The sequence below is a fragment of the Physcomitrium patens genome, chromosome 16 (assembly GCF_059467195.1).
Source record: "Physcomitrium patens ecotype Gransden chromosome 16, ASM5946719v1, whole genome shotgun sequence".
Lineage (NCBI taxonomy): Eukaryota > Viridiplantae > Streptophyta > Bryopsida > Funariales > Funariaceae > Physcomitrium > Physcomitrium patens.
The window spans coordinates 16,155,969-16,178,586 of record NC_143425.1 but is presented as its reverse complement, the minus strand read 5'-3'; the positions used below and the strand labels follow the sequence as shown (position 1 = coordinate 16,178,586).

The 22,618-nt window shown below is 41.4% G+C and overlaps 3 protein-coding genes and 1 long non-coding RNA gene across 8 annotated transcripts; 2 read left to right on the top strand and 2 right to left on the bottom strand.

The window, feature by feature from the left end:
• Positions 1 to 2,678: 2,678 nt before the first annotated feature.
• LOC112293058 (AP-2 complex subunit mu) lies at positions 2,679 to 7,165 on the top strand. Of its 3 annotated transcripts, XM_024542105.3 has the most exons (13): positions 2,679 to 3,229; positions 3,543 to 3,720; positions 3,951 to 4,036; positions 4,276 to 4,362; positions 4,645 to 4,739; positions 4,935 to 5,027; positions 5,132 to 5,180; positions 5,461 to 5,599; positions 5,780 to 5,896; positions 6,100 to 6,190; positions 6,343 to 6,485; positions 6,626 to 6,785; positions 6,895 to 7,165. In XM_024542105.3, exons 2-13 carry the CDS (start codon positions 3,683 to 3,685, stop codon positions 6,973 to 6,975), a joined length of 1,179 nt encoding a protein of 392 aa, XP_024397873.1. In that variant the 5' UTR covers positions 2,679 to 3,229; positions 3,543 to 3,682; the 3' UTR covers positions 6,976 to 7,165. The 3 variants fall into 3 exon arrangements, with proteins under 3 accessions (XP_024397873.1, XP_024397872.1, XP_090099647.1); XM_024542104.3 differs by lacking the exon at positions 3,951 to 4,036 and having other exon boundaries at positions 4,272 to 4,362; XM_090243521.1 differs by lacking the exon at positions 3,951 to 4,036 and having other exon boundaries at positions 3,407 to 3,720; positions 4,272 to 4,362.
• On the bottom strand, positions 6,892 to 8,969 carry LOC149987685 (vacuolar protein sorting-associated protein 60.2-like). 3 transcript variants are annotated; one of them, XM_090243523.1, is made up of 5 exons: positions 8,527 to 8,969; positions 8,188 to 8,259; positions 7,887 to 7,995; positions 7,635 to 7,759; positions 6,892 to 7,464 (listed from the first exon to the last, which is right to left on the bottom strand). In XM_090243523.1, exons 3-5 carry the CDS (start codon positions 7,923 to 7,925, stop codon positions 7,437 to 7,439), a joined length of 192 nt encoding a protein of 63 aa, XP_090099649.1. In that variant the 5' UTR covers positions 7,926 to 7,995; positions 8,188 to 8,259; positions 8,527 to 8,969; the 3' UTR covers positions 6,892 to 7,436. The 3 variants fall into 3 exon arrangements, with proteins under 3 accessions (XP_090099649.1, XP_090099650.1, XP_090099648.1); XM_090243524.1 differs by having other exon boundaries at positions 6,892 to 7,759; positions 8,527 to 8,964; XM_090243522.1 differs by having other exon boundaries at positions 6,892 to 7,759; positions 7,887 to 8,259; positions 8,527 to 8,968.
• A 5,434-nt stretch (positions 8,970 to 14,403) lies between these two features.
• Positions 14,404 to 16,162, bottom strand: LOC141046332 (uncharacterized). Its single transcript, XR_016497834.1, has 3 exons — positions 15,945 to 16,162; positions 15,609 to 15,761; positions 14,404 to 15,428 (listed from the first exon to the last, which is right to left on the bottom strand). It is a non-coding gene; the product is annotated as an uncharacterized LOC141046332 (long non-coding RNA).
• Positions 16,163 to 17,352: 1,190 nt separating this feature from the next.
• On the top strand, positions 17,353 to 20,950 carry LOC112293943 (coatomer subunit epsilon-1). The gene is made up of 8 exons (XM_024543960.3): positions 17,353 to 17,588; positions 18,507 to 18,596; positions 18,757 to 18,908; positions 19,158 to 19,293; positions 19,570 to 19,725; positions 19,947 to 20,026; positions 20,159 to 20,255; positions 20,482 to 20,950. Exons 1-7 carry the CDS (start codon positions 17,427 to 17,429, stop codon positions 20,250 to 20,252), a joined length of 870 nt encoding a protein of 289 aa, XP_024399728.1. The 5' UTR covers positions 17,353 to 17,426; the 3' UTR covers positions 20,253 to 20,255; positions 20,482 to 20,950.
• The last annotated feature ends 1,668 nt before the right edge of the window (positions 20,951 to 22,618 follow it).

Sequence of the window (22,618 nt, the reverse complement as noted above, 5' to 3'; positions counted from 1 at the left end):
CCTACTTTCAAAATTGGAGATAAAGCATGGCTTCTTCGACGGAATATCAAGACCAAGCGACCATGTGATAAGTTGGACTATCGAAGATTGGGACCATTTATCATCCAAAAGCAAATCAATCCAGTGGCATACCGTCTGGAATTACCGGCTTCTATGAAGGTACATCCAATCTTTCATGTTTCTTTGTTGGAGCCTTATCGAGAGTCGTCTTTTCATGGAAGAGTGCAATGTCCGCCACCTAGTATTGAGATCGAGAACCACGAGGAATACGAGGTTGAAAAGGTGTTGGATTCTCGACGAAGGTGGGGTAAGTTGGAGTATCTTGTTCATTGGTGCGGCTACAACATTAATGAGCGAATGTGAGAGCCAGCCGAAAATCTCACCAATGCGCCGCAAAAGGTACAGGAGTTTCATCAACAACATCCTCATAAACCTAAGCCGGTTCGACAATAGCTTCTTTCTGAAGCTTTCTCACCTAAGAATATAAGAAAGGGGGAGAGCACCACCAAAATTCGTAGTTGATGTAGTTATTTTCTCCAAGATAAAATAGAATTTTTTCAGTAGCCATAGTTTGGTCTTCTGATTTGGATAGCCAAGAGATAGATACTATGCCAGTTAGATTATCTCAACCAACTAGTTCACGAAGGCGACCCCGAGATGAAGAACCACCTGCACCACGACGACGACGGAGGATACTAAGTAATCGATCACTGGTGATTGTATTTGAGTCCGAGCCTGCTTACGATGGTCAATCAGAAGGCATATTTGTAGGACAATTTCATAATGAAGACACGAAAGTTCATGCTTGATTAGAAGTTGAAGGAGTGGGCCACTACCATTGGCTTCGAGGGCCGATGAACCACTTACCTCGAGAACAACAGTTGGAGTTCATAACAGACGTTATGCGACAGATCTTCATTTTCTTGCGTTGGTATTGATTGATAACAACATTGCTTCTCAGAGACCTCGAAGCTAAAGGAGGGGGTGATGTTAGGGACATAGTCCTTAGAACCTTCTAGAGACAAGTTCCTAGAACCTTCTAGAGACAAGCTTCTAGAACCTTCTAGAAGCAAGTCTCTGGAATCTTCGAGAAGCTTCTTAGTTGGTAGAAGTTGCTTGAGAAGCTTCCTAAATAGGAGTATATATTGGAATCGAGGCTGAAGAGTTCTTCAGTCTCGACAACACATCTCTTGGAGCTCTAGCTCACCTCTCTGGTGTTGTTCTTGTATTCATCTGATTAATTTAGTTCTTGCCAATTCTTCTTGAACTTCTTGGTAGATATCAAGTCTGTATTCTGTGTCCGTGACAGTGAGTGATCATGGATTGAAACCAATGCTTTGGAAGAAAAAAAATAAATAGTAAAAAAGTGGTGCAACGAGTGGGCAAAGATATACAAATGGATCTACATTGTTATATTTGAGGGCTTCCATCACATATTTGCTTTGTATTTAAGGAATATAGAAGGAAGCACCAACACAATCCTTATAGCAATGAAGGTAGCCATAACATGCAAATGAATGTATTCAAAGAGAATAACAATAATTTGTTATACATTTAAGCTCTCTACTTTTAAATGTCTTCTCACAACAAAGAAATAGAAATTATTAAGCAACATCTTTATATAAAAAGATATACTTTTGAAACTAGATGTGTTTATGGAGTCTTGAACAACATATTTATTGTATGTAATCTACATCCCTTGATATTTTCTTCAAGAACATTGATTGTAATGGCAAAGGCAATTCTTGTGATGGATTTATAATGTCAAGAATCTTGTATGAGGGCCTTTATAAAAACATTATAGAAGGCATGACTTACATGTTGAATTGCTTGAATCTAGCTTCTTAGAAGGTTTTGTGTGATAATGTTACAATGCCTGCCTCTATATTGCTACAACTTCATCACATCATGCAATAAAACATATAAGTTTATACCAACCCTCTTGCTGTACAATACAATGTCAAAACCTATGAGTAAGAATGGAGCGGATTAAGATGAGAGTGGGGAATGGAGGGAGCAAAGGTTGAAAACAAGCAGTGATGGAAACCATCATTTTTCTAATGATGGTTAAGATACAGTTGGTCGATTTAGTAAAAGAATGGATCTATTTAGTATTCTTTTAAAATAAATATAAAAATATAAAATAATATAATAACATGACAAAATTTTATTTTCAATTAATTTTGGTTAATTTATTATTACATACACAAAAATAAATCCTTATTACTACATATGTTATTAATTTTGTTATTTTGTGACTTTTTCAAAACTCTATTTTTTTAATGAAGTATTTTTACTACTTAAATATTTAACATAATAAAAATAGAATATTGATAATGCCACCAAAAAAAATCCTATTGCCATCACAACTTACCACCCACTTAAACATATTTCTTTAGTTTTAATTTATATCATTCCAATCAAAAATCATATTCAATGATATGGTTTAGATGGTTATTGAACAAAGAGAGTAACAAAAATTTGTGGTAGTATAAGGTATAGATCCAAAACAATTTTACATGAGGAGAAAACAAATGCACTTTGTTTTAAAACAATAGAGATTACAATAGAAGAGCCTTGGTATCAACACAAATGAACTATCCAAGAGACGCGGTCAGAAATCCCTTCCAAGCACAGCCATTATTAGCTTCAGGAGGTGAAACCCTAATCGCTTTAAGACAAATGGACGACGCGGACGAGACGCGCGCGTGTTGTGGAAGTAAGCTTCATGTCGAGTGATGGAGGACGAGGGGGAGCTGAGAGAGGGAAAGAGAGATTGAGAGATAGCGCGAGAACCCGGAGTCACTGCTCGCGTACCGACTTGCGCTTTCCACGGCATTCTGCTCGTAAATCCCGATATAGAAAACCCAATTTCGAAAGGATCTAGCCGGAGCCATGCGCAACGAAAGTCGCGAGACGTGCAGGAGCCATGCGACGCCAGCTGCTGAACCTGCGAGTAGTGTCCTTGGTCCCGTGAGCTCTGCGTGACGGACCCACGAGCAAGCGACGAGGAATCTCTCGGAAGGCGAAAGCACGATTAGGGGAGCGGAAGAAGGTGGCATTGCATGAGAGAGCAGGGGCAGGGTGAGATCGGGATTAGGAGTTGTGTTGCAGGGGTTTGATTGAGGCATCGGAGGGTGGGCGCAATGCCGGTCGCGGCATCTGCCATCTATTTCCTGAATCTCAGAGGCGACGTGCTCATCAATCGGTTGTATCGGGATGATGTCGGGTATGTGTGTGTGTCCCTCTCCATACAATTTTTTTTTTTCGTGGGGGTTTGTGTGTTGATTAGGCGTGTGAAATGGAGAGTTTTGCATGGTCAATCGAAGAGATGGGGATGGAAGGATTGGTGGGTTGTCGAACCGTAGATGAGCTGGGTGAGTGATTTGAAAACCTCGTGTTCTAGACCCGAGGACGCTACGGAGAAGCTATTCTGCAAGAAGTGTCCACCCGGTGAAGGGTTTTATGTTGGACATGTAGCTACTACAACTACAGAAGTGGCGTTCACTGGGCGGAACTGTGGGCATCATTTATGAATGCAGAGGCAATATGGTGGATGCGTTTCGCACCCACATTATGCAGACTAAAGATCTGGGTACATGCCCCGTGCGACAAGTAGGAGGATGCTCTTTTCTGTACATGCGCATCATGAATGTGTATGTAGTCGCTGTTGTTAGCAGCAATGCCAATGCCGCATGCGCTTTCAAATTCATGGTTGAGGTATATTCTGTGAGCAAGCTCTTTCAATTACGATTTAAAACTTTTTAAACCACTTTATTTCTTTAGACCCAGCTTGGGCCGGTGTGAGATCCAGGTTCAAAACACACGAGATTATAGGAACTTCTGTGCCATTGCTGTCAAGCGTCAGGGGAGGAAGCTACAAGAACAGTTCCATCCAAATCAAACGCAGCAGTGCAACTATTAATCGTCCGCTCGTTTCATTTTCATAGAGGAGAGGGTCAATGGCGTGGCTGGACACTGACCGGCATTAGCCGTATTAGCTGCAGAAACCACGAGGACACCTATTGGCTCTCATGTAGGTTAATTGGTAAAATTTGATCATTATAGTGGAACTATGAATAGAAGAGGATCACTGTTACATAACTGCTTCCGTTTCTTCCACCAAGTACTTTATCTAGAAGGCTTGAGACACGTATTTTATTAAGCCTAAGTGTTTAATTCAGTTATGTTTTAGGGTGCTTGTTGAGGATCTTGAAGTTGGCTTGTCGAAGTAAACTTCTTCTGAAGTTAATCTTGGATGATGGTGCCAGACAGTCGCTCTTTTCAAGTCGTATTTCGGAGGGGCGTTCGATGAAGATGCGATCAGAAACAACTTTGTGCTTATCTACGAGCTTCTTGATGGTGTGGAGTCACTTTTTCTTCCAGGGCCGAATAGAAGTTGATTGTTTTGGATTCTGATCAATTGCTTTGGAACGGTTTGGACCTAATTCTATCTGTCAAACTGTTGGCAGAGTCAAAACGGTTTCATTTTATTTGCAGAAGCTCACAATGCCGCTGGTAAAATGTTATTTATGGTCTAACGTGATGAGCTTTATCTCGTCATGGTGACCACAGGTTCATGATCGGACTTTTATTTCTTGTTGACGTATTCATATGTTACTGACATCAATGTCGTTCTTGCAGAAATCATGGACTTCGGGTATCCTCAAAACTTGTCTCCAGAGATTTTGAAGCTTTACATTACTCAAGAGGGTGTTCGTTCTCCATTCTCATCCAAGGTGATCCGAATCTCACATGTGTTGTGTTTTGGGTTTCGTACCTGCCTACATGGCTTGATGAACACTTGATACTACCTCTAGGTTTTCAGCATGCGCTGCTGAGTTGGAGTAGTGTTTGACCTATGGTCCCTGCTAAATGTGCTTGGTGGTTTATTGAGGTTCTCAACAGCTGCCCATTTTGTTGTCTTTGTGCAGGCCATAGATAATAAACCCCCAGTTAATGCAACACTTCAAGTAACGGGAGCTGTTGGTTGGAGGCGTGAAGGTCTTGTTTACAAGAAAAACGAGGTACACTTATAATGAAAACAGAATGTTTGAGGTGTACCTCATGCTTTATTGGTTATACTGTGTAAAAATATGTAGTACTCAACATATTATTGTTGCCTATGCAGGTCTTTCTCGATATTGTGGAAAGCGTTAATCTTCTCATGTCTCAGAAGGGTAGGTCTTTACATATCGTGAAAGTACAATCATTGGCCTTCGTTATAGTCCTTTGTAGAACCCAGTTCTTTGTAAAAGTGAAGGTAATTAAACCACATTACTGTTTCATTCAATAGAAATTTCGAGAGTTTTGACGGAAGAGCGTTGGGCTTGATGGGTATAGGCTTGTCTAACTGCTTGTTGCATCGATTGGTGTAATTTGGATCTTCTTATTTCATGCGTTTTGGATTTTATATCTGTTCTTGAACGACATGTTTGCACTAACTATTTGGTCTTGCAGGAACTACTTTGCGTTGTGATGTGACTGGAAAAGTTCTAATGAAATGCTTTCTTTCGGGGATGCCGGATCTTAAGCTTGGGCTCAACGATAAAATTGGACTGGAAAAAGAAGCCGAAGTTAAGTCTCGGCCAACAAGAAGGTTGAATGCGCATCCACACTCTTGTGATGGCTTCGTTTAACAATGTTGCCCTCAAGTGTTTTTTATTTTTATTTTTATTTTATTTACTTTATTTTTTACTCTCATTCTCTTGCAGCTTCGACATATTTGGGTTTGAAAAGTGTTTTACACTGTGCTCTTGTGACTCCTCTTTCATGACAGTGGGAAAACAATTGAGCTTGATGATGTTACATTCCACCAATGTGTCAATCTCACAAGATTCACTGCTGAGAAGACAGTCAGTTTTGTTCCACCCGATGGAGAATTTGAACTCATGAAGTAAATTCCTGATCTATGTATCTTTTACTGGAAGTGAACTGCTACAATTCTTTCTCATGAAGTTCGTCGACTCATGCTCTCAACTTTTGGAAGAAGCATATCTTTCCATATCTCACGACTTGCAAATGCTGCTCACATAGTCGGAGATCGGCGTCTTTGCATGGCAAGTCGTGCTAAGCTTCCATTATTTCATTGGTGCACAGGTATCGGATTTCAGAGGGTATTAATCTACCTTTCCGGGTGCTGCCTAGCATTAAGGAGCTGGGTCGGACCCGAATGGAGGTCAACGTTAAGGTTAGATACGCGTCCTCGCGTTGTGATATAAAGCTCTCGATAATGTTTTTAAAGCTATTCAGTTCCAGGGTCTAGGTGACGGATAAGCAATGTTCAGAATGCACATGCTGATGTATCAGCGTGGCTAATGATGTTAAGCATTGCACATATAGGTCAAGAGTGTCTTTGGGGCCAAAATGTTCGCACTTGGAGTGGTGGTCAAGGTGCCTGTTCCCAAGCACACAGCGAAGGCTAATTTTCAGCTGACCTCTGGAAGAGCCAAGTACAATGCGGCTACCGACTGCTTAGTGTGGAAGTATGCCTTCTCTTCTCCTCTCCTCTGCTTAGGCCTTATTGAAGCTTACGCACTTATTTTAAGCAGCGCAAGGTAGGCGTGATACGCATCAGGTTACCGTATGTATTCAGAATATGATTGGCAATGGTTTCTGCGTGCAGGGTGAGGAAGTTCCCTGGGCAAACGGAGTTAACAATGAGTGCTGAAGTAGAGCTGATATCAACCATGGTTGATAAAAAGACTTGGACTAGACCGCCCATCCAGATGGAGTTCCAGGTCCCCATGTTTACTGCTTCCGGCCTAAGGGTCCGTTTTTTGAAGGTGGGTTCCTTCTCCGTATGTGTAATATCGCATGATAGCTTCAATGGTGCACATGCAGACTGGATTTTGCAAGTAACTTTCTCATGTTCGTAGCTGCTTATCTGTTCAGGTATGGGAGAAGAGTGGTTACAACACTGTTGAATGGGTGCGCTACATCACAAGGGCCGGTTCTTATGAAATCCGGTGCTGATTTGCACCATTTGTCCCCCATGAATTAGGTTTTGTAGATGTTAGGATTCTTGTCGGTACCTTCGTAAAGCAGAATCATTACATTCCACACGTGGATAATCCATTCACTGCTGACTACTTTGCCCGTTTCTTCTCCACAATGTGCTGCCCATTCAATCAAAATCAAGGTAACACGGCAAGTTATCGAGCAACATTTGTAATACAGTTTCCCCCTAACGCACCGACATCAACGTACGATATCCGAGGCATTTATCAACCCCCCTAAAAAGAATGTTGATGTGAAAACAAAATGACGACTTCATAACATATCCGCATCAAAATACCTTTTCAATGTTTTTGAACCATTCACTGGATTGATGTATGTGAACTCCAAATAGTGCAATACAGGCGTGTTTACCTTTTTACATTGGCAACTTACCATCATCCGACCCCAAAACAACTGAGTAGGTTCGTATTGAGGCCTTAGTAACTGTTTGGAAGCCATGGTCGCCTGCATCCGCAGCTCGTTCAGAATCAACCATGCATCATCAAAATATGTCCTCCACACATGCCTCCCATTTGAAGTCATGCGAAGTTTTAAAATCCAAGGATTCCAAGTTCTCAGAGTGTACTCCACGACCTCATTTCACCAAAAGCATGAAGCAGTTACGAGACACCAACCTGCGGCTGAGCGTGAGCAGAGGTAGCGCCAGGTAATTCCACCTAGTCCTTGTCATCTTGTAAGTAAGATGGCATTCCGTTTGGCTCTGCTCCAAACTCCATGTCCGCTTCCAAAGCATCCTACTCTGGTTCATGCACACCATCACCAAAACAGGCACCATAATATGAAGTTCCAAATGTAAACCATCAATAGTGGACGCATAGGCTTAGAACTCCATCTGGAACCACCAAGCTATCAGAACTATGTCATACCTCCCAGAAGTTCTTCATCAAGATCGTCAGGTACACCATAACTGCGGCTGAGCGTCTCCTGAATTTCAGAGCTGTGGTTCACTAAGTACATCATTTCATCTTGCATTTTCTGCATTCGAAACATCTGAGGTAAACCATTGATTGCTTCGTTCTAACTGTAAATACCCCAATCTCGGACCCAAGCATGCATCCGACAAGGCAGTCTCCATCATGAACGACATTGACATTTCTTAATCTGCAAGAATAAAGGCACGGAAACAAAAGCACAGAAAGGCGAAGCAAACGAGACAAAAGAATGCACATCAATATTATCAATCTTAAGGGTCTTCATGGTCCCCTTCAGATTCTTGCTCGCAGCTTTAATAGCCGACATCTGCACAAATATGATACCAGAGGCTCATTACACTGAAGCAATTTAAGAACGATTTACTTGTATAACATCTCCTTCATTTCAATGGCAACGATTCCATTCGTCTACTCACTCACGTGATAACTTGCCATACTTAGGACCGGCCACGCCTCATATTCTTCCGAAGCCTACGGACACGGGAGTAAAGCATGCACACCACATGTTCATGTCCATTGCATTTAGAACGAAAAGCAAGTACAGACGAACTGCAAGGAAGTGGATAAGGCCCACCGTTTGTTGAGCATCTTTGAGTCCTTCTGTTGCAAAGGCAACCTGCTCCAAGTTGAAAGATTGACTGAATAGTTGGTCCCGTTGACCCTCACACCTGCCAATTCAGGATAATCGGAATTAAACCACGAATTGAAAGAGAACTCTACAGCTTTAGACCTCAAACCGTAATCGTCTTGTCATTTCTCCAAAATGCCTCGAAACAACTTCGCCGACCAATCCCTGTCACGGGCCTCTTCTACTTGTCACTTGGTTTCACCCTGAAACACCGCCAGCCTCTTCTACTTGTCACTTGGTTTCACCCTGAAACACCGCCAGCAGAAAGCCCCGTTAGTACTAGCCCCGTGAACTGGTCCCTTCTTCCAGATACTATTACCACAGTCCGGTCCCTGTAATTCCAGACTCACGACGCCAACAAACTAAACCCCAGTGGCCGTCGGAGTTCTCATGACTCCTCCAGATCACCCGAGACTCGACAGGGACTCCAAAGACTTTCCTTCACACCGCAGGCTGCCCCGCATCATGTGGTCTCTTGGTGTGAGGGAGGTGGCCCGTCCAACCGCTCCGTTGCCACCTCGCCATGGCTTTCCCATGGGCTTGGGGATCGCCAGGGCTCCAAACCTTTTGACTCACAAGTGCAAGGGTCAGATCTTTTAGACCCTTACACCCTTCTCCACTTTGGAGAGTCAATGTCCTCATTGACATATAAGGTGTACTTGTTTTCCCATTCTCATAGAATGTTTACAATGGATGTTTTGCACTTACATCCTTCTTTCTTTTTTTAGATAGCTTGAAGGCTCTTTTGTCTACCTAGCCTCCATTCACACTTCTAGTCCTTGAGAAGGTTGTAGGGATAAAGGAGGATTTATTAGTTCTTTATTGAGATGGGATGCTACCCCCTTCTTGCATTTTTTGTGCAATTTCTTTTTGCCTTCAATTTGCTTAAGTTTTCTCAATTCCGTGGATTTTGAAAGTTCACATCTCTCAATGTGAATAATAGGAATATTACTCCCTACTTAGACTTAGCCTCGACCGTAGAACCTCTTAACTAGGATCTGCCTCACCCTGGTACCCTTCCCTACCATATGGAAGTGACTTGCTATCACTCAATGTGAAACCCATTTAGGAAAGGCCAACCGTTTAGGCCTGGTTGCTCAGAGTCTTGTATCCACCTCATACAAGCTTCTTAAGGTTTTCCTCTACGAAATCCCCTCGGGTTGGAATCCTTCCAAAATCTTCTATCTCTTGAAAACTTTCATAACCTTCTTTTCCAAGTTTTTTTTTTTTTTTTTTTTTTTTTTTATATATCTCCCCTTACACTATAACTCATGGATACTCTTTTCTTACAAGTCATATAGGCTTGTGACCTTCCTCCACTTTGGAGTGAAGATGTCCTCATCTTCTTGGTCACTCTTTTTATTGATCTCTCTCAAATTGTCAATCAATCAACTAACCCATCTATCCTTTAGTGGGATTTGATTTGCTTCCTTGTCGTCTTGGGTCTTCTATAATCACCAACTTTCTTATTGAAAGTTATGACTAACCCCTGTACATGTAATAAGTTCCTTTTATTTATCCATTGGAACTCATGCGGAGGATACCCTTTGAAAGTACACAAGTATTAAACCCCTCTAACATCCATCCATTTTTTGTCAAGTATCGCTTCTACTTGACCCATGGTTTGATCCTATATTTTCTCTTTAGGTGGAATTCTTGCCTTCTCTTTGTGAAAGCCTTTTTCATCCTCCACAAATTTCTTGAGAATACTTACGTGGAAAATCGGATGCTACTTCAATCTTTTAGGTATATCCAACACATAGACATTCTTGTGTACCACTCTTTCAATTTTATAAGGACCTGTCCATTTCTGGGTCCATTTGGGAGTAAGATGTGCTGGATAAGTGAGGTTACTTGTATTCAACCAAAATTTGTTCCTCTTTTCAAATTACACATCCTTTCGGTGCCTATCTGCTTGTTTCTTATATCTTCATTGGGCCAATTCCAGTCTAGTTTTAGTGATTTGTTATATCGCTTCCCGTTTTGCCACCCACCTTGCTCTTTCAACTAAATAAAATGTCGAAGTTGTTTCATCACTCTGTCTGACTCCTACCAAATCTATAGGTCATAGAGCATTAAAGCCATGAGCTACTTGAAATGGTGTATTTCTTAAGGACATATTGTGAGTTGTATTATAACAAAACTCAGCTATGGGCAACCATTTGACCCAATCCTTATGATCACTTGCCACATAGTGTCTTAGATACATCGAGAGAATTCCGTTGTGTCTCTCAATTTGGCCATCTCCTTATGGATGCCAAGCAGTGGTTAATATGATTTTAGAACCCAATTTCCTCATAACATGTTGCCAAAATTGAGTTGTGAATTTCACATCTCTATCACTCACAATTGAGGTTGGCACTCCATACAAAGAGATCCAATTATTTAAGAATACACTTGCTGTTAATTTTGGGGTAGTTTCTATTGCCGCATTTGAATCCTTTGGAAACATAGTCATTGATACAAATCTAGTAGTCTTCCTGAATCTATCAACAACTACCATTATAGAGTTAGCTTCACCACATTTTGGTAAGCTAGTTATGAAGTCCATTGAAATGTCTCTGTAAGGTAGAGATGGAATAGGCAATGGTTGTAAGAGTCCACTCTTTGTCTGAGTAGAGTGTTTATTTCTTTAACAGACTAAATAACTCTTCACATATTGGTCCACATCTTCCTTTACAAAGGGCCAATAGTAGGATCTTGTCACTTCTTTAAAAGTGATCTTTCTACCTCTATGTCGACCACATGGAGAATCATGTATTTCATATATTAGTTTCTTTCTCCACTTACCTTTTGGTACATAGAGTTTGCTTTGCTTAAACCAAATCAATCCATTTCTTATAGAAGAGACCTCCATAAGTCTCCTCTGTTCTCTTGTAGTTTTGGTTTGAGCAAAGGCTTCCTTAATCTCAAGAGCATCCTTATCTTGTTCATAATCTTTCTTAATGCCTTTTATCAAGAGAGAGTCATCATGATACATTATAGTCTTTAGTGTCATGGAGTCATGGAGTTTCTCTCCCATGAACTCTTCTCTGCTATTTAGCACATCAGACACCAAGTTGTCTTTGCCCGGTTTATGAATTAGTTCAATATCCATTGACACTATCACATCATACTGCCTCAACTCCTTAGTTGAGGCTTGAGCTTTGGAAATAAAATACTTTAAAGAAATGTTGTCAATGTATACTTTGATTCTTCTACTTTCCAAGTAGTGTCTCCAAGCTTTCAAACAATGTACCACAACAAACAATTCTTTCTCATGGATTGGCCATCTCAATTGACTTCCACTTAATTTCTTATTTTCAAAAGCTACCGATCTCTTTTCTTGTATTAAGTCTCCTCCTATAGCAAAATCACTTGCATTAGTATGGACTTCAAATTCCATATCAAATTTAGAATAGAATAAGATGTGACTTGATACCAAGGCATCCTTGATTTCTTGGAAAGATGGACTACAATCATCATTCCATTGAATGATATTGTTTTTCTTTTTCAATAGGCTAGTGAGTGGACTAGCAATTTTAGAGAAGTTCCTTTTAAACTTCTTATAATAATTTGCTAGTCCTAAAAAGGATCTCACTCCCTTTTAAGTTTTCAGTACTTTCCAATTTCTTATTGCTTCAATCTTCTTTGGGTCTGATTTTATTCCATCTTCGTTGATGATATGCCCAAGAAATTCCAATTCTTTAAAAAAAAAACATGTTTTTTTCTAAGTTAGCATACAATTGATTATCTCTTAGTTTTTGCAAGACTATTCTCAGGTATAGCTCATGGTCTATCTCACTTTTAGAAAAAATCAGAATATCATCAATGTACACTACTACAAATTCATCACTTTCCTTATGAAAGATTGAATTCATCAAAGTAGTGAAGGCAGCAGGCGCATTATACAATCCAAAAGGCATTACTACAAACTCATAAGAACCATATCTGGTTCTACAAGCAGTTTTCTCAATGTCTTCTTGAGCTATCCTTATCTGGTAATACCCACTTTTAAGATCAATCTTACTAAAACATCTACTATCACCTAACCTATCCAATAAGTCATCAACTCTTGGAAGTGGGTAGTTGTTTTTTATGGTGATCTTATTTAAGGCTCTATAATCAATGCACATCCTCATTTTTCCATCTTTTTTGCTCACAAAAAGAACTGGAGCTTCAAATGGGGATTTATTTGGTTTTATATATCTTTTTTCAAGCAACTCATTAAGTTGTGCTTTGAGTTCACTCAGTTCTCACTGGTTTAACTGATAAGGTGTTTTACTTGGAGGTTGTGATCATGGTACCAAATCTATCTTATGGTCCACCATTCTACTTAGTGGGAGTTGTTTTGGAAGTTCCTTTGTCAAAACATCTCCATACTCATACATAAAATCAGCAATTAAGTTTACACAATGAGAAGTTGTTTTCATTAACTCATTTTTATTAATAAAAGAAACACTTTTTACATTATCCATGGAATCCATATCACAACTTCTCAAGTGGAAGAAAAACTGTTTCTCTTCTAACTCACTTTGAGATACTATGGAAATCCTGGATTGATATAATATGGTGAGGTTTGTAAATGGTAAGTCTATTACTTTTCCATTTTCTCCAACCATGAATACTCTAATTTTGGGCTTCCGTTGAAGTTCAATTCTATAGAAGTCCAAGAAAATATTTCCTATAATTACATCTATTCCATCAAGGTTACAAATTGTGAAGTCTTCTTGAAACCTATGGTTTCCACACTTAAACTTCATATCTTTTACAACTAACTTGGTCACTTCCTTACCTTGTGCAAACAAAATCTTCACCCTCCAGATTTCCTCCTAAATCAACTTGAGTCTTTGGGCACAAGTTAGATTCATGAACAAGTTGATTGCCCATGTGTCAATCAACATGGAGGTTTCACAATTCCCAACTTTAGTATTGAGATAGATGGGTTTCTTATGCAAACTAATGGCAGTTAGTTTTCCTTGAAAACCCCCCTTCCTTAACCAGAACCTTTTTACTAAGACTCATAACTTGAAGACAATCTATTTCAAGAGTCTCATTTGACAAAGAAGCATTAGGAAGTTCACTTACCTTTCTAGGCACTTCTTCATTCTTACATTCATTTGCATAGTGTCTTTTTTGTTGACACTTAAAACAAATTACATTAGAGGAACTTGCTTTTGCCTTCTTAGTACTACTCCCTTGACTTTCTTTAGTCTTAAGTTTCCCAACTTGAGAAGTACTTTCTTCAAATTTCCTGTTGGGAAAAGGCGGTTTTTTACTTCCATGGAAGGGCCTAGTTTCCCCTTGGAAACTAGTCTTTCCTTCTCATATTTTAGTCATAGTGATTTGTTCACTATAATCTGCCCTTTGTTCCTCTAATTCAAGTTGAGAAGCCAAGGCAAAGGCATCATTAATATTGGTAGGTATGGTTTCCCGTTCCCAATATTTCTTTCTTGTAACAACACTCAATCCATTATAAAAGAAAAGTAATAAATACTTTTCATAGTCCAACTAAGTATAAGTTAGTTGGTTTTGGAACTCACCAACATATTTCAGAAGTGAGGATTTTCCTCTTTCTTGCCTTAATTTGAGAAGTTGCAATCCTATAATGAAGTTTTGCCACTTATTTTCAAATCTAGCTATCAGTCCCTCACAAACCCCAACCCAAGTGGTTTCCTTAGCATAATTAGGATTGGTTTTGATTTTCACATCAAACCAATCTAAAGCACTTCTCTCAAGTAATGCAGACAAAGTCCTTATTTTATCCACATCACTTTCAATATCATTGGCCAAATGCCAATGTTCGATTTTCTTAAGAAATCTTCTTATAGTCCTTTTGTGCTCTCTGCCCTTCCACTTTTTTGATTGATCTATCTTGGCTCTGTGAGAACTTAGCTTGCCTTTTTGATCTTCAAGTAAGGCCTTCCTTCTCACATTTTCTCTCATCAAGGAGTCTATTACAAGTTGGTTCATTTCCATCTTCTTCTCAAACTCCTTGTTCTTCTCCTCCATCAATATCATAACCATTTTCTCAACTTCATCAAGGCAGACAACACTTTGTCTCTCTACTCTTGATTCTTCTCTACTCTTAATTCTTCTATTCAGTCCTTAGAGGTCTTGGAAGAAGTAGGTCTTTGTGATCTAGGATTCCTTCCTTCTTTATCACTTTCTTCTTCATCACTGTGAGGTTCTTGAATTTCTTGCAAGCTTTCTTGAAACTTCTCTTGCTCTCTTTCAGCTTCTTCTTCACTTTCCATCACTTGGATGAGAGAAAGTTCCTCTTCAAGCAAAGGTTTCTTTTTCACCAACCTCCTCTTTGGTTTGGCTACTTCTTGACCCACTTGCATTTCGGTCTCAAGGATCTCATCCTTGTCCAATCACTGAAAGGCAGTTTTGGTAGTTTTCTTCTCCATCTTGTACTAATACTTCTCTTGCCTTAGTCTCGAGATTGGTTCCAGAAATTTCCCTCCAACCTACTTCTCAATACCGATCTAAAACTGCTCTAATACCACATGTCACGGGCCTCTTCTACTTGTCACTTGGTTTCACCCTGAAACACCACCAACAGAAAGCGCCATTAATACTAGCCCCATGCATTGGTCCCTACTTTCGGATATTGTCACCACAGTCCAGTCCTTGTAATTCCAGACTCACGACGCCAGCAAACTAAACCCCAGTGGCCGTCGGAGTTCTCATGACTCCTCTAGATCACCCGAGACCTGACAGGGCCTCCGAAGACTTTCCTTCACACCGCATGCTGCCTCCGCATCGTGTGGTCCCTCGGTGTGAGGGAGGTGGCCCGCCCAACCGCTCCGTTGCCACCTCGCCACAGCTTTCCCATGGGCTTGGGGATCGCCAGGGCTCCAAACCTTTTGACTCACAAGTGCAAGGATAAGATCCTTTAGACCCTTACAATCCATTTGGTATCATATCGTGAAATCTGATGGTGCAAATTCTAGTCAAACCCACCCTCTGTATGTCTTGACGACAAGAGAATCTCCTTTACGGGCAACAGAGAGTAAACAAAGGCAGTAGGAAGACGCGGTTACATTTTTTTTGTGCTTTAAAATTCGCATGGCACGAGCTTTAATGGCCTCCTGAGTAGGTCCTGGCCGAGCCTTCTTAATCTGCTCCCGACGCTTAGAAAACTCTACGTCTAGCTTCTTAATTTTCTCGTTGATCGTATCGCTCCGTGTATTAATCTGCTTACCCCAAACCACCACCTCCTTACTTCTCACAATTCCAAATCCTCTTGTCCCGGCGAATACCAGATCCAAGCTCGACGATCCTTCCAAATCCTCAAAGCTCCACTCTAAGAAATTCAAAGTCCAATTCAAGTAACAAGCGCTCTCATCCATTACCGTCCAAATCAGAGCTGCTCTTACCCTTTGACTCGATTCCTCCACAGTCAGCGCAGGCAGCTTCTCTTTCTTCACACCGAAAAGACGCGCTTCATCAATTCCCGCTTCGCTTACAAACACTCCTCTCCGGGATTCTTTTTTAGCACCTCAATGATCAAGCTCGATCAAACCAGTTCCCGATCGGACAAACATGCGCGATTTAGTCACAGCAACAGCAGAGCAGCTCATGGGCAGTACTGAAGCGCGTCTCACGGACCAGAACACTGAGCTTAGGAGCATGCAATGACTTGGATGAATGAATAAACCATCATCCAATACGAATTCATCATCATTGGATGGGAAACAGTAGAATTCCACTCATACCTGCCCTTGTATAGATTGGTTCGCCTCCGCCGTCATTTCGATTAGTCCCGCAAATTCGTGGTGGAATTGGAATTATCATCAGGAGCTGCGTCGCTTAATCCAAACAATATACCCTTGAATTTCACTGTTATTGTCCGAAGTAAAATCCTTCGTGTGCTTCATTGGTTGAACAGTTCACCACCCACCATTATTTCATTCCTTTGAACGATTGATTTTTATTCGCGTCATGATGCGAAACCACTCATCAACATTTATCGATAAAGGTTATAGTCAGCAGACCGTATTTGTACTCCACAAACACAGAGCGCTTTACATATTAGCGCACATACAAATACTAGCATTGTATTTTCGGACCTCGTCTGGCTCTTTTTCCTGCCGAAGAGAAAGCTCCCGGCTATCATAGAAGGTCGATTGTCTCCGTCACGACTGGATCTAAGTTAGTGAAAAGGCACTGATTAGTGAGTAGTTTAAGCAAAAGTCACCTTGAGCCAGCATGAGTCACCGTTTCTTCGCATGAAAAGCAGCGTCATAAACGACTCCTATTTCCGCACATCTGGATGCAGTTGAGCCGTGTTTAGCTTCCGGTTGGATTGAAACATTGGCTTAAAGGGAGACATTTAAAGTGAAAGGTTCGTGTGACGTGCCATGCTCCCTTTTTGTACTCCCATTCTTATCGTCAGCCTTTTCTGTTACGTTTTAGGAACAAGTCGATGGATAGAGATGAATGTGGCATCGACCATGGATGATTCGTGTTCACAGATTGAATGATTGATGGGATTAGTGAGCTTCGTGAGTCTTATGGTCGCCATTGGTGGGAAGTGGGTCTCTTGATTGGGCGCGGCAATAGGTGCGAAGTCCAACCGAGCTGGATCTGCTAATCGCAGCAAAGTTAGAACTCTTCCTGCGCTTGAGACAATCGTATTAGTGTGTCTTCAGCATGATTAAGTGGTAATTGGTGAGTGCCCGAGAATTTAGTGAGTGCTGGTCGTCGTTCTCGTCTTCTTCACTGTCCGACGGAGGGTACCTATAGCAGGGGCGAGAAGGGAAGAAGGAAGCGAAGGATTGCGAGGAAAGGTTGTCAGAAACACATTTTTGAGATCGAGGAGCGAGGGAGAAACGCAGGGGCGCCTTGCCGCGGCCAAGATGAGCGGGCCCGATGTGCTATTTCCGCTGCGGAACAACTTCTACCTCGGGGCATTCCAGGCCGCCATCAACGAGAGCAACGTCCGGGGCTTGGGCGACTCCGATGCCGTGGAGAAGGATAGCTTCGTGTACCGCTCTTATATTGCGCTCGGACAGCATCAGGTGAGCTCGGCGCCGTTGTGACGTAGAGGAGAGTGAAGCGAGCAGCGAGGTTCTTTTATTTTGGTGGAAGGGAGTGGGAGTTGTGGTGGTTTTCCGCAGAGGTCGTGTTTTGCGATAGTTTTGTGCATGCCGTTGCTGCTACGATGAATGTCGGCGTTGAGTTGCCTACGTGAGCCACAGCGAGCGTGTTATATCTATCTATCCATTTTATTCTAGGGAAGTGATGAGTGTCACTTAGTAGCTGAGAAGGATGCTGAGGGATGACGGGACCAACCTTGCTTGAAGGGGTCTTTTTATGTGCCGAGGGGAAGTACAAGACGGTTGGATTTTAAGCGCAGATTTGGTCTCATTGTTCTTGTGACATCGAAGTGATGGTTGAGGTTTGAGGCCAGCGTTCCGAATTTTGGATCGAAGCACATATTCCAGGGTTTCTTTCACCTTTGATATCTCCTTCGTATTCTACGATCTAGATCTAATACATTAGATAGTGTGTCACTCGGCGTAACCTTTTGTATTGTTGTAGGAAACGGTTTCATTTGTCCTGATTGTTCCTCGCGTGTAGTGCGGCCTCTACCCTTTTATGCTCATTTTCACCTTTATGACCAAGACGATCTCAAATCTCCAATTTTCGGGAAACGTATGTTAGTCATCCCTCTGTTTCATAAAGTTCAATCGAATGCATACGGTTATGAGGTGATTTATTTACAGTTAGAATTCCGGTTTTCGTTATCCCGCCAATGTAGTTCACTGCACGCTTAAGTCAGGACTTTCACCTTGATGAGTGAAAAATGTTTTGTTCACTCGCCTTCATTTTCCTCGACACATGGTTTATCCGCGGCTTTTTCGGTCCTATTATATATCTACGCTCTATTTGTTCCTCATAACCTGATGCAGGTTTCACTCTCTGTGAAAATGCAGCTAGTCATCGATGAAATTAGTGATGCTGCTCCAACTGCGCTTCAAGCCGTTAAACTCCTCGCATTGTATCTATCAGGAGGAGCTCAAAAGGTAAGCTAGCTTAACGAATTCTACCTGCTCTTCGAGGACTGTGTTACTATGGGATGATTACGGTTGCAGCGACTGTATCTATAGTGTCGGTCATTTAGGGCAGGGAATTGAATTTGAATTGCTAACAGCATTCTCCCGCGCATAAAATTTTCATCTCCAGGACAAGGCTCTGTCCGGCTTGTCGGAGTGGTTATCCGATTCGGCTGTTTCAAGCAACCCTACGCTGTTGCTCATCGCCGGAATGATCAACACACATGAACAAAACTACAACGAAGCTCTTAAGTACACACACGTTGGTGGCACTCTTGATTTGTAAGTTAATAAGCTAACATTTACTTCTGTTGGGATTAACCTTCAAAAAAAATTAACGTTCCAAGAAAACTTGTATTTGCTCGAGTCACTGGAGACGAAGTGCCTTAGTTTATGATTTGGTAATGAACATAGTGTCTTAATGAGATTTAATTTCTCATTAAGTGAGCGACTTGAGTGAGGTGCCATCTGAAATTGTTTAAATTTGTGGTCATCGCACAATCTTACTCTAGATCTGATCTGTCGTTGCAGGTGTGCACTTAATGTCCAGATCTACTTGAAGATGCACCGCCCAGATTATGCAGAGAAGCAACTGAAAATTATGCAGCAAATTGATGAAGATCACACTCTTACTCAGTTAGCAAATGCTTGGGTCAATCTCTCTTTGGTGAGAAACTTTATTTGAATCGTCCTTGTCCTGTTTGGCTAGTTTCATGTTTTATATATTCCTTTACTTTCTGGCATTCATGTTCTATGACCTGCTCGTATAATCTGAAAGAGGTTTCATGGTCATCACAACCCCTCAAAAGAATTTGCTGCGAATCGCAGCGCGCTTGTGAATTGCAAAAGTTTAAGTTAGTGGACTGTTAGCCTCTTTCTCTTCCATTTTCCTTTTAACGAATATAGTGCATAACTGATTGTGTGACCTTCCTAATTTCCGTAGGGTGGCGCGAAGGTCCAAGAAGCATACTACATCTTCCAAGAGCTGTGTGAAAAATATACACGCACTGTTATGCTGATGAATGGTAGCGCTGTTTGTCAAATGCACATGGGTCAATTTGATGAAGCCGAGTCTCTCCTTCTGGAGGCCCTGAACAAGGTACTTTGTTCAGGCATTTGAGAGATGTTTTCTCTTTTCCTCTGGCCTGTTGTTTTCAACATTGCTTGAATTTTCCCATATCTGTTGATTTTAACTCATCATTTCCACGTCTTCTTTGTGGTTCGCTTTGCTTGGGAATAGGTAGTTAAAGTACCTTAGGCTTTGCAGGGTTCAACAATACTTGTTGTAACATCCTTCGTTGCTTTGTGTTTTGTTTGAAGGATTCGAAGGACGCCAACACCCTCGCTAATCTCATCGTGTGCAGTCTCCACTTGAGCAAGCCAACTGCACGATATTTGAGGTTTGCAAATAGCTCCAGTCCTCTTTGTGCTTAGTGAGCACCGCTTGTCGATGTCTGCTTGTAACAAACATATAATTGGGATGCCTCGTATTGTGCTCCTGAACTAAGACATATTTCTACTTTTGTGATCAGTCAGTTGAAGATAACACATCCGAACCATGTGCTTGTGGAGCGTGCTGCTGCCGGTGAAGCTGCATTCGAAAGAGCTGTTCAAAGTGTTTCATAAGATGTATTTCGTAACCCTCGTGTCTTCCAATAACCCCGCCATGTTCTGTTGGTTGGAATGCTGTGATATGTAGAAAATAATCTGTGAACGTACTCTGCTTATATTCCCTGCTTTTTCAATGATTGGCAAAGTGACAAATTAATTTCGTATTTCAATGGTTTAGTAAAAAAAAATTATCGTTTATCTTGCTCATAGGTTTCCTATTCAAATCAACGCGTATGTTCTGCAGGATGCTCAACTGACGGATCAACGAAACTTGCTTTGCCGTCTTTTTGGCGAGCACCATTCAAGGACACATGAGTTGCACTCTTCAATTTGTGGTCGTCGTGTAGCCAATCAATTTCATCTTAATTGGGAACTTGTTAGTTCACCAGTTTCAGCTTTCGGTGATGCGCTCATGCATCATTGATCAGGGATTAGGTACTCCGTTTTCAGATTAGTCATAGCCAGTTCTACCACACCCCAAGCTCTATGTTCCTAAGTCTTTTTAGGTCACCTACCCGGCGTTCTTACAGCTCTAGTTTCAAATTTCATTTATTTAAGCTACTTCTTAAATATTCTGGAAGCATACATGCGTGTGTTATTCCAGTCGGACTAGGAATAACAGTTTTTTTTTTTTTTTTTTTTTCACAAAACATTTGCCTCTATCAACTCTTTTGGAAGTATCTATGCTAAGTTTTGAGGATACTTGGACACTACTCGGAACGGGGTTTTTCGCATGGTGATGAGGTCTAGTAGGTTCACAGATCGCTGGGTCAGCCATCGCCTCCGTCTTGTCGCGACCTCTAGCCTTAAGTTCGAGCTTGGATTTATACCCAGTCGACACCTGCAATCCCACATGTACGCAGACGTTGCCGTTTTGCAACAGCGTTGGATCTCTCTTTCACGGCCAGATCCTGGGAATTGAGATGACTGTGCCCCTCGTTGAAGAATCGGTAGAGTTAAATCAGAAAAACCAACCTATTCTGAACGATTCATACCATCATTCCATTACGGCCCTGCAAATGAACGAAGAGTACACCGTCAGTGGAATAACTGGTTATATGTGGGAGTGCATGAAGAGATGGTGAGGGACGAGTTGTTTTTATAAGTTTCAGTTCAATTTGTTTTTATGATCAGTGGACAAATGGACATGAGTAGATGAGCAATGGGTGAAGAATACAATGCATGAAGACGCTAGTAATTATGTACCTCGATTTCACTCATATGCAGTTATCATTGTGTACAGTGAGAATGTAGAATGTTGATCTACTGAAGTGGAACTGATACATCAGTTACGAAGAGCAATGTCCTCAATAAACAAGAATCACGAAAGAATTCTTCCATGAATTTTCAACATTTGTGAGCTACTTGTCTCAGTCAGCATACATACTCCAGCCAGCATTCTCTCCATCTTGAATATTTCTCTTTACCACTAGTTTTACTCGCCAATTTAAGTCGAAGAGCATGAAATATGCCTTGCGATTATAGAACTTTGCAGTCAAGGAACTTGTGACAATAGAAACTCGACATGCTAAGCAGCAATAACAGGTCATAACAAAGTTATACTGAATATGTGAAGGGTACAGATATGGTGGAAAGGGTGGCGCCGAATTCCTTGAGTAGATGCATTGCCATGTGAACATCCATCTTGGGAACAATCATAAAGTATCCGTGTGGGAATGTCTTGTCGAAATAAATAACAATTGTTGTGAAGGATTGTTGAGACGTTTATTAATGTGACCTGGTGATAAAAATCACGATGGGTTGCGAGAAGAATAAACGTCAAGTATGAAGTATAAGTAGAGATTGATATGCATTTGTAGGCGCATCAACAAAATGCATCAATCTCTGTACCACTAATCCAAGAGATGTACAAAATGAGTTCAGAAGGACAGTAGAGAAAATATGAATGAATGAAGTTTCGAACAACTTACGCAATAATATTGGTTTCAACGTGAATTCGCTAGCATGTTAACAACGTGGTAACTACACTCATGCTCCGGAGGATATAAATGTTCCATTTTGTCAAAATTGAGGTCGAACTGAATTCGCTTGCAGGCTTCAGAAGGAGCGTTACATCGTGAGCGAAGCGCAGCGCAGCGATCTCACGTTTAACCACCACAGCAGATTCACAGCTCAGGATTTGACCTCCTTGCTTTGCATTTCGCTTTCGCGTTGGATTCCGGTGTCGATTCAAGTGAAATTCCCCACATTGAGACACCGGCGCTGCTGAGATCGACGCTCACACACGCGCGCCGATTCATACCCAGCGCGGGGCAGAGGTCGCCACCGAGAGCGCATCATCACCTGCTTCCGACCATTTCTCGAGTCAATCATTCTAATACCCGATTCATGGATTCGTATGCACTACTGCGATGCAGACG

What these genes read in the sequence shown, in the direction of transcription:
- LOC112293058 (XM_024542104.3), top strand. Translation starts at nt 3,147, where the DNA reads ATGCCGGTCGCGGCATCTGCCATCTATTTCCTGAATCTCAGAGGCGAC. An exon ending in TATCTACGAGCTTCTTGATG is followed by an intron (nt 4,363 to 4,644) that starts GTGTGGAGTCAC and finishes TCGTTCTTGCAG; the next exon opens with AAATCATGGACTTCGGGTAT. An exon ending in TTGTTTACAAGAAAAACGAG is followed by an intron (nt 5,028 to 5,131) that starts GTACACTTATAA and finishes TTGCCTATGCAG; the next exon opens with GTCTTTCTCGATATTGTGGA.
- LOC112293943 (XM_024543960.3), top strand. Translation starts at nt 17,427, where the DNA reads ATGAGCGGGCCCGATGTGCTATTTCCGCTGCGGAACAACTTCTACCTC. An exon ending in TATCAGGAGGAGCTCAAAAG is followed by an intron (nt 18,597 to 18,756) that starts GTAAGCTAGCTT and finishes TTTCATCTCCAG; the next exon opens with GACAAGGCTCTGTCCGGCTT. An exon ending in GTTGGTGGCACTCTTGATTT is followed by an intron (nt 18,909 to 19,157) that starts GTAAGTTAATAA and finishes CTGTCGTTGCAG; the next exon opens with GTGTGCACTTAATGTCCAGA.
- LOC149987685 (XM_090243522.1), bottom strand. Translation starts at nt 7,925, where the DNA reads ATGGTGTACCTGACGATCTTGATGAAGAACTTCTGGGAG. An exon ending in TGATGAAGAACTTCTGGGAG is followed by an intron (nt 7,760 to 7,886) that starts GTATGACATAGT and finishes TGCATGAACCAG; the next exon opens with AGTAGGATGCTTTGGAAGCG.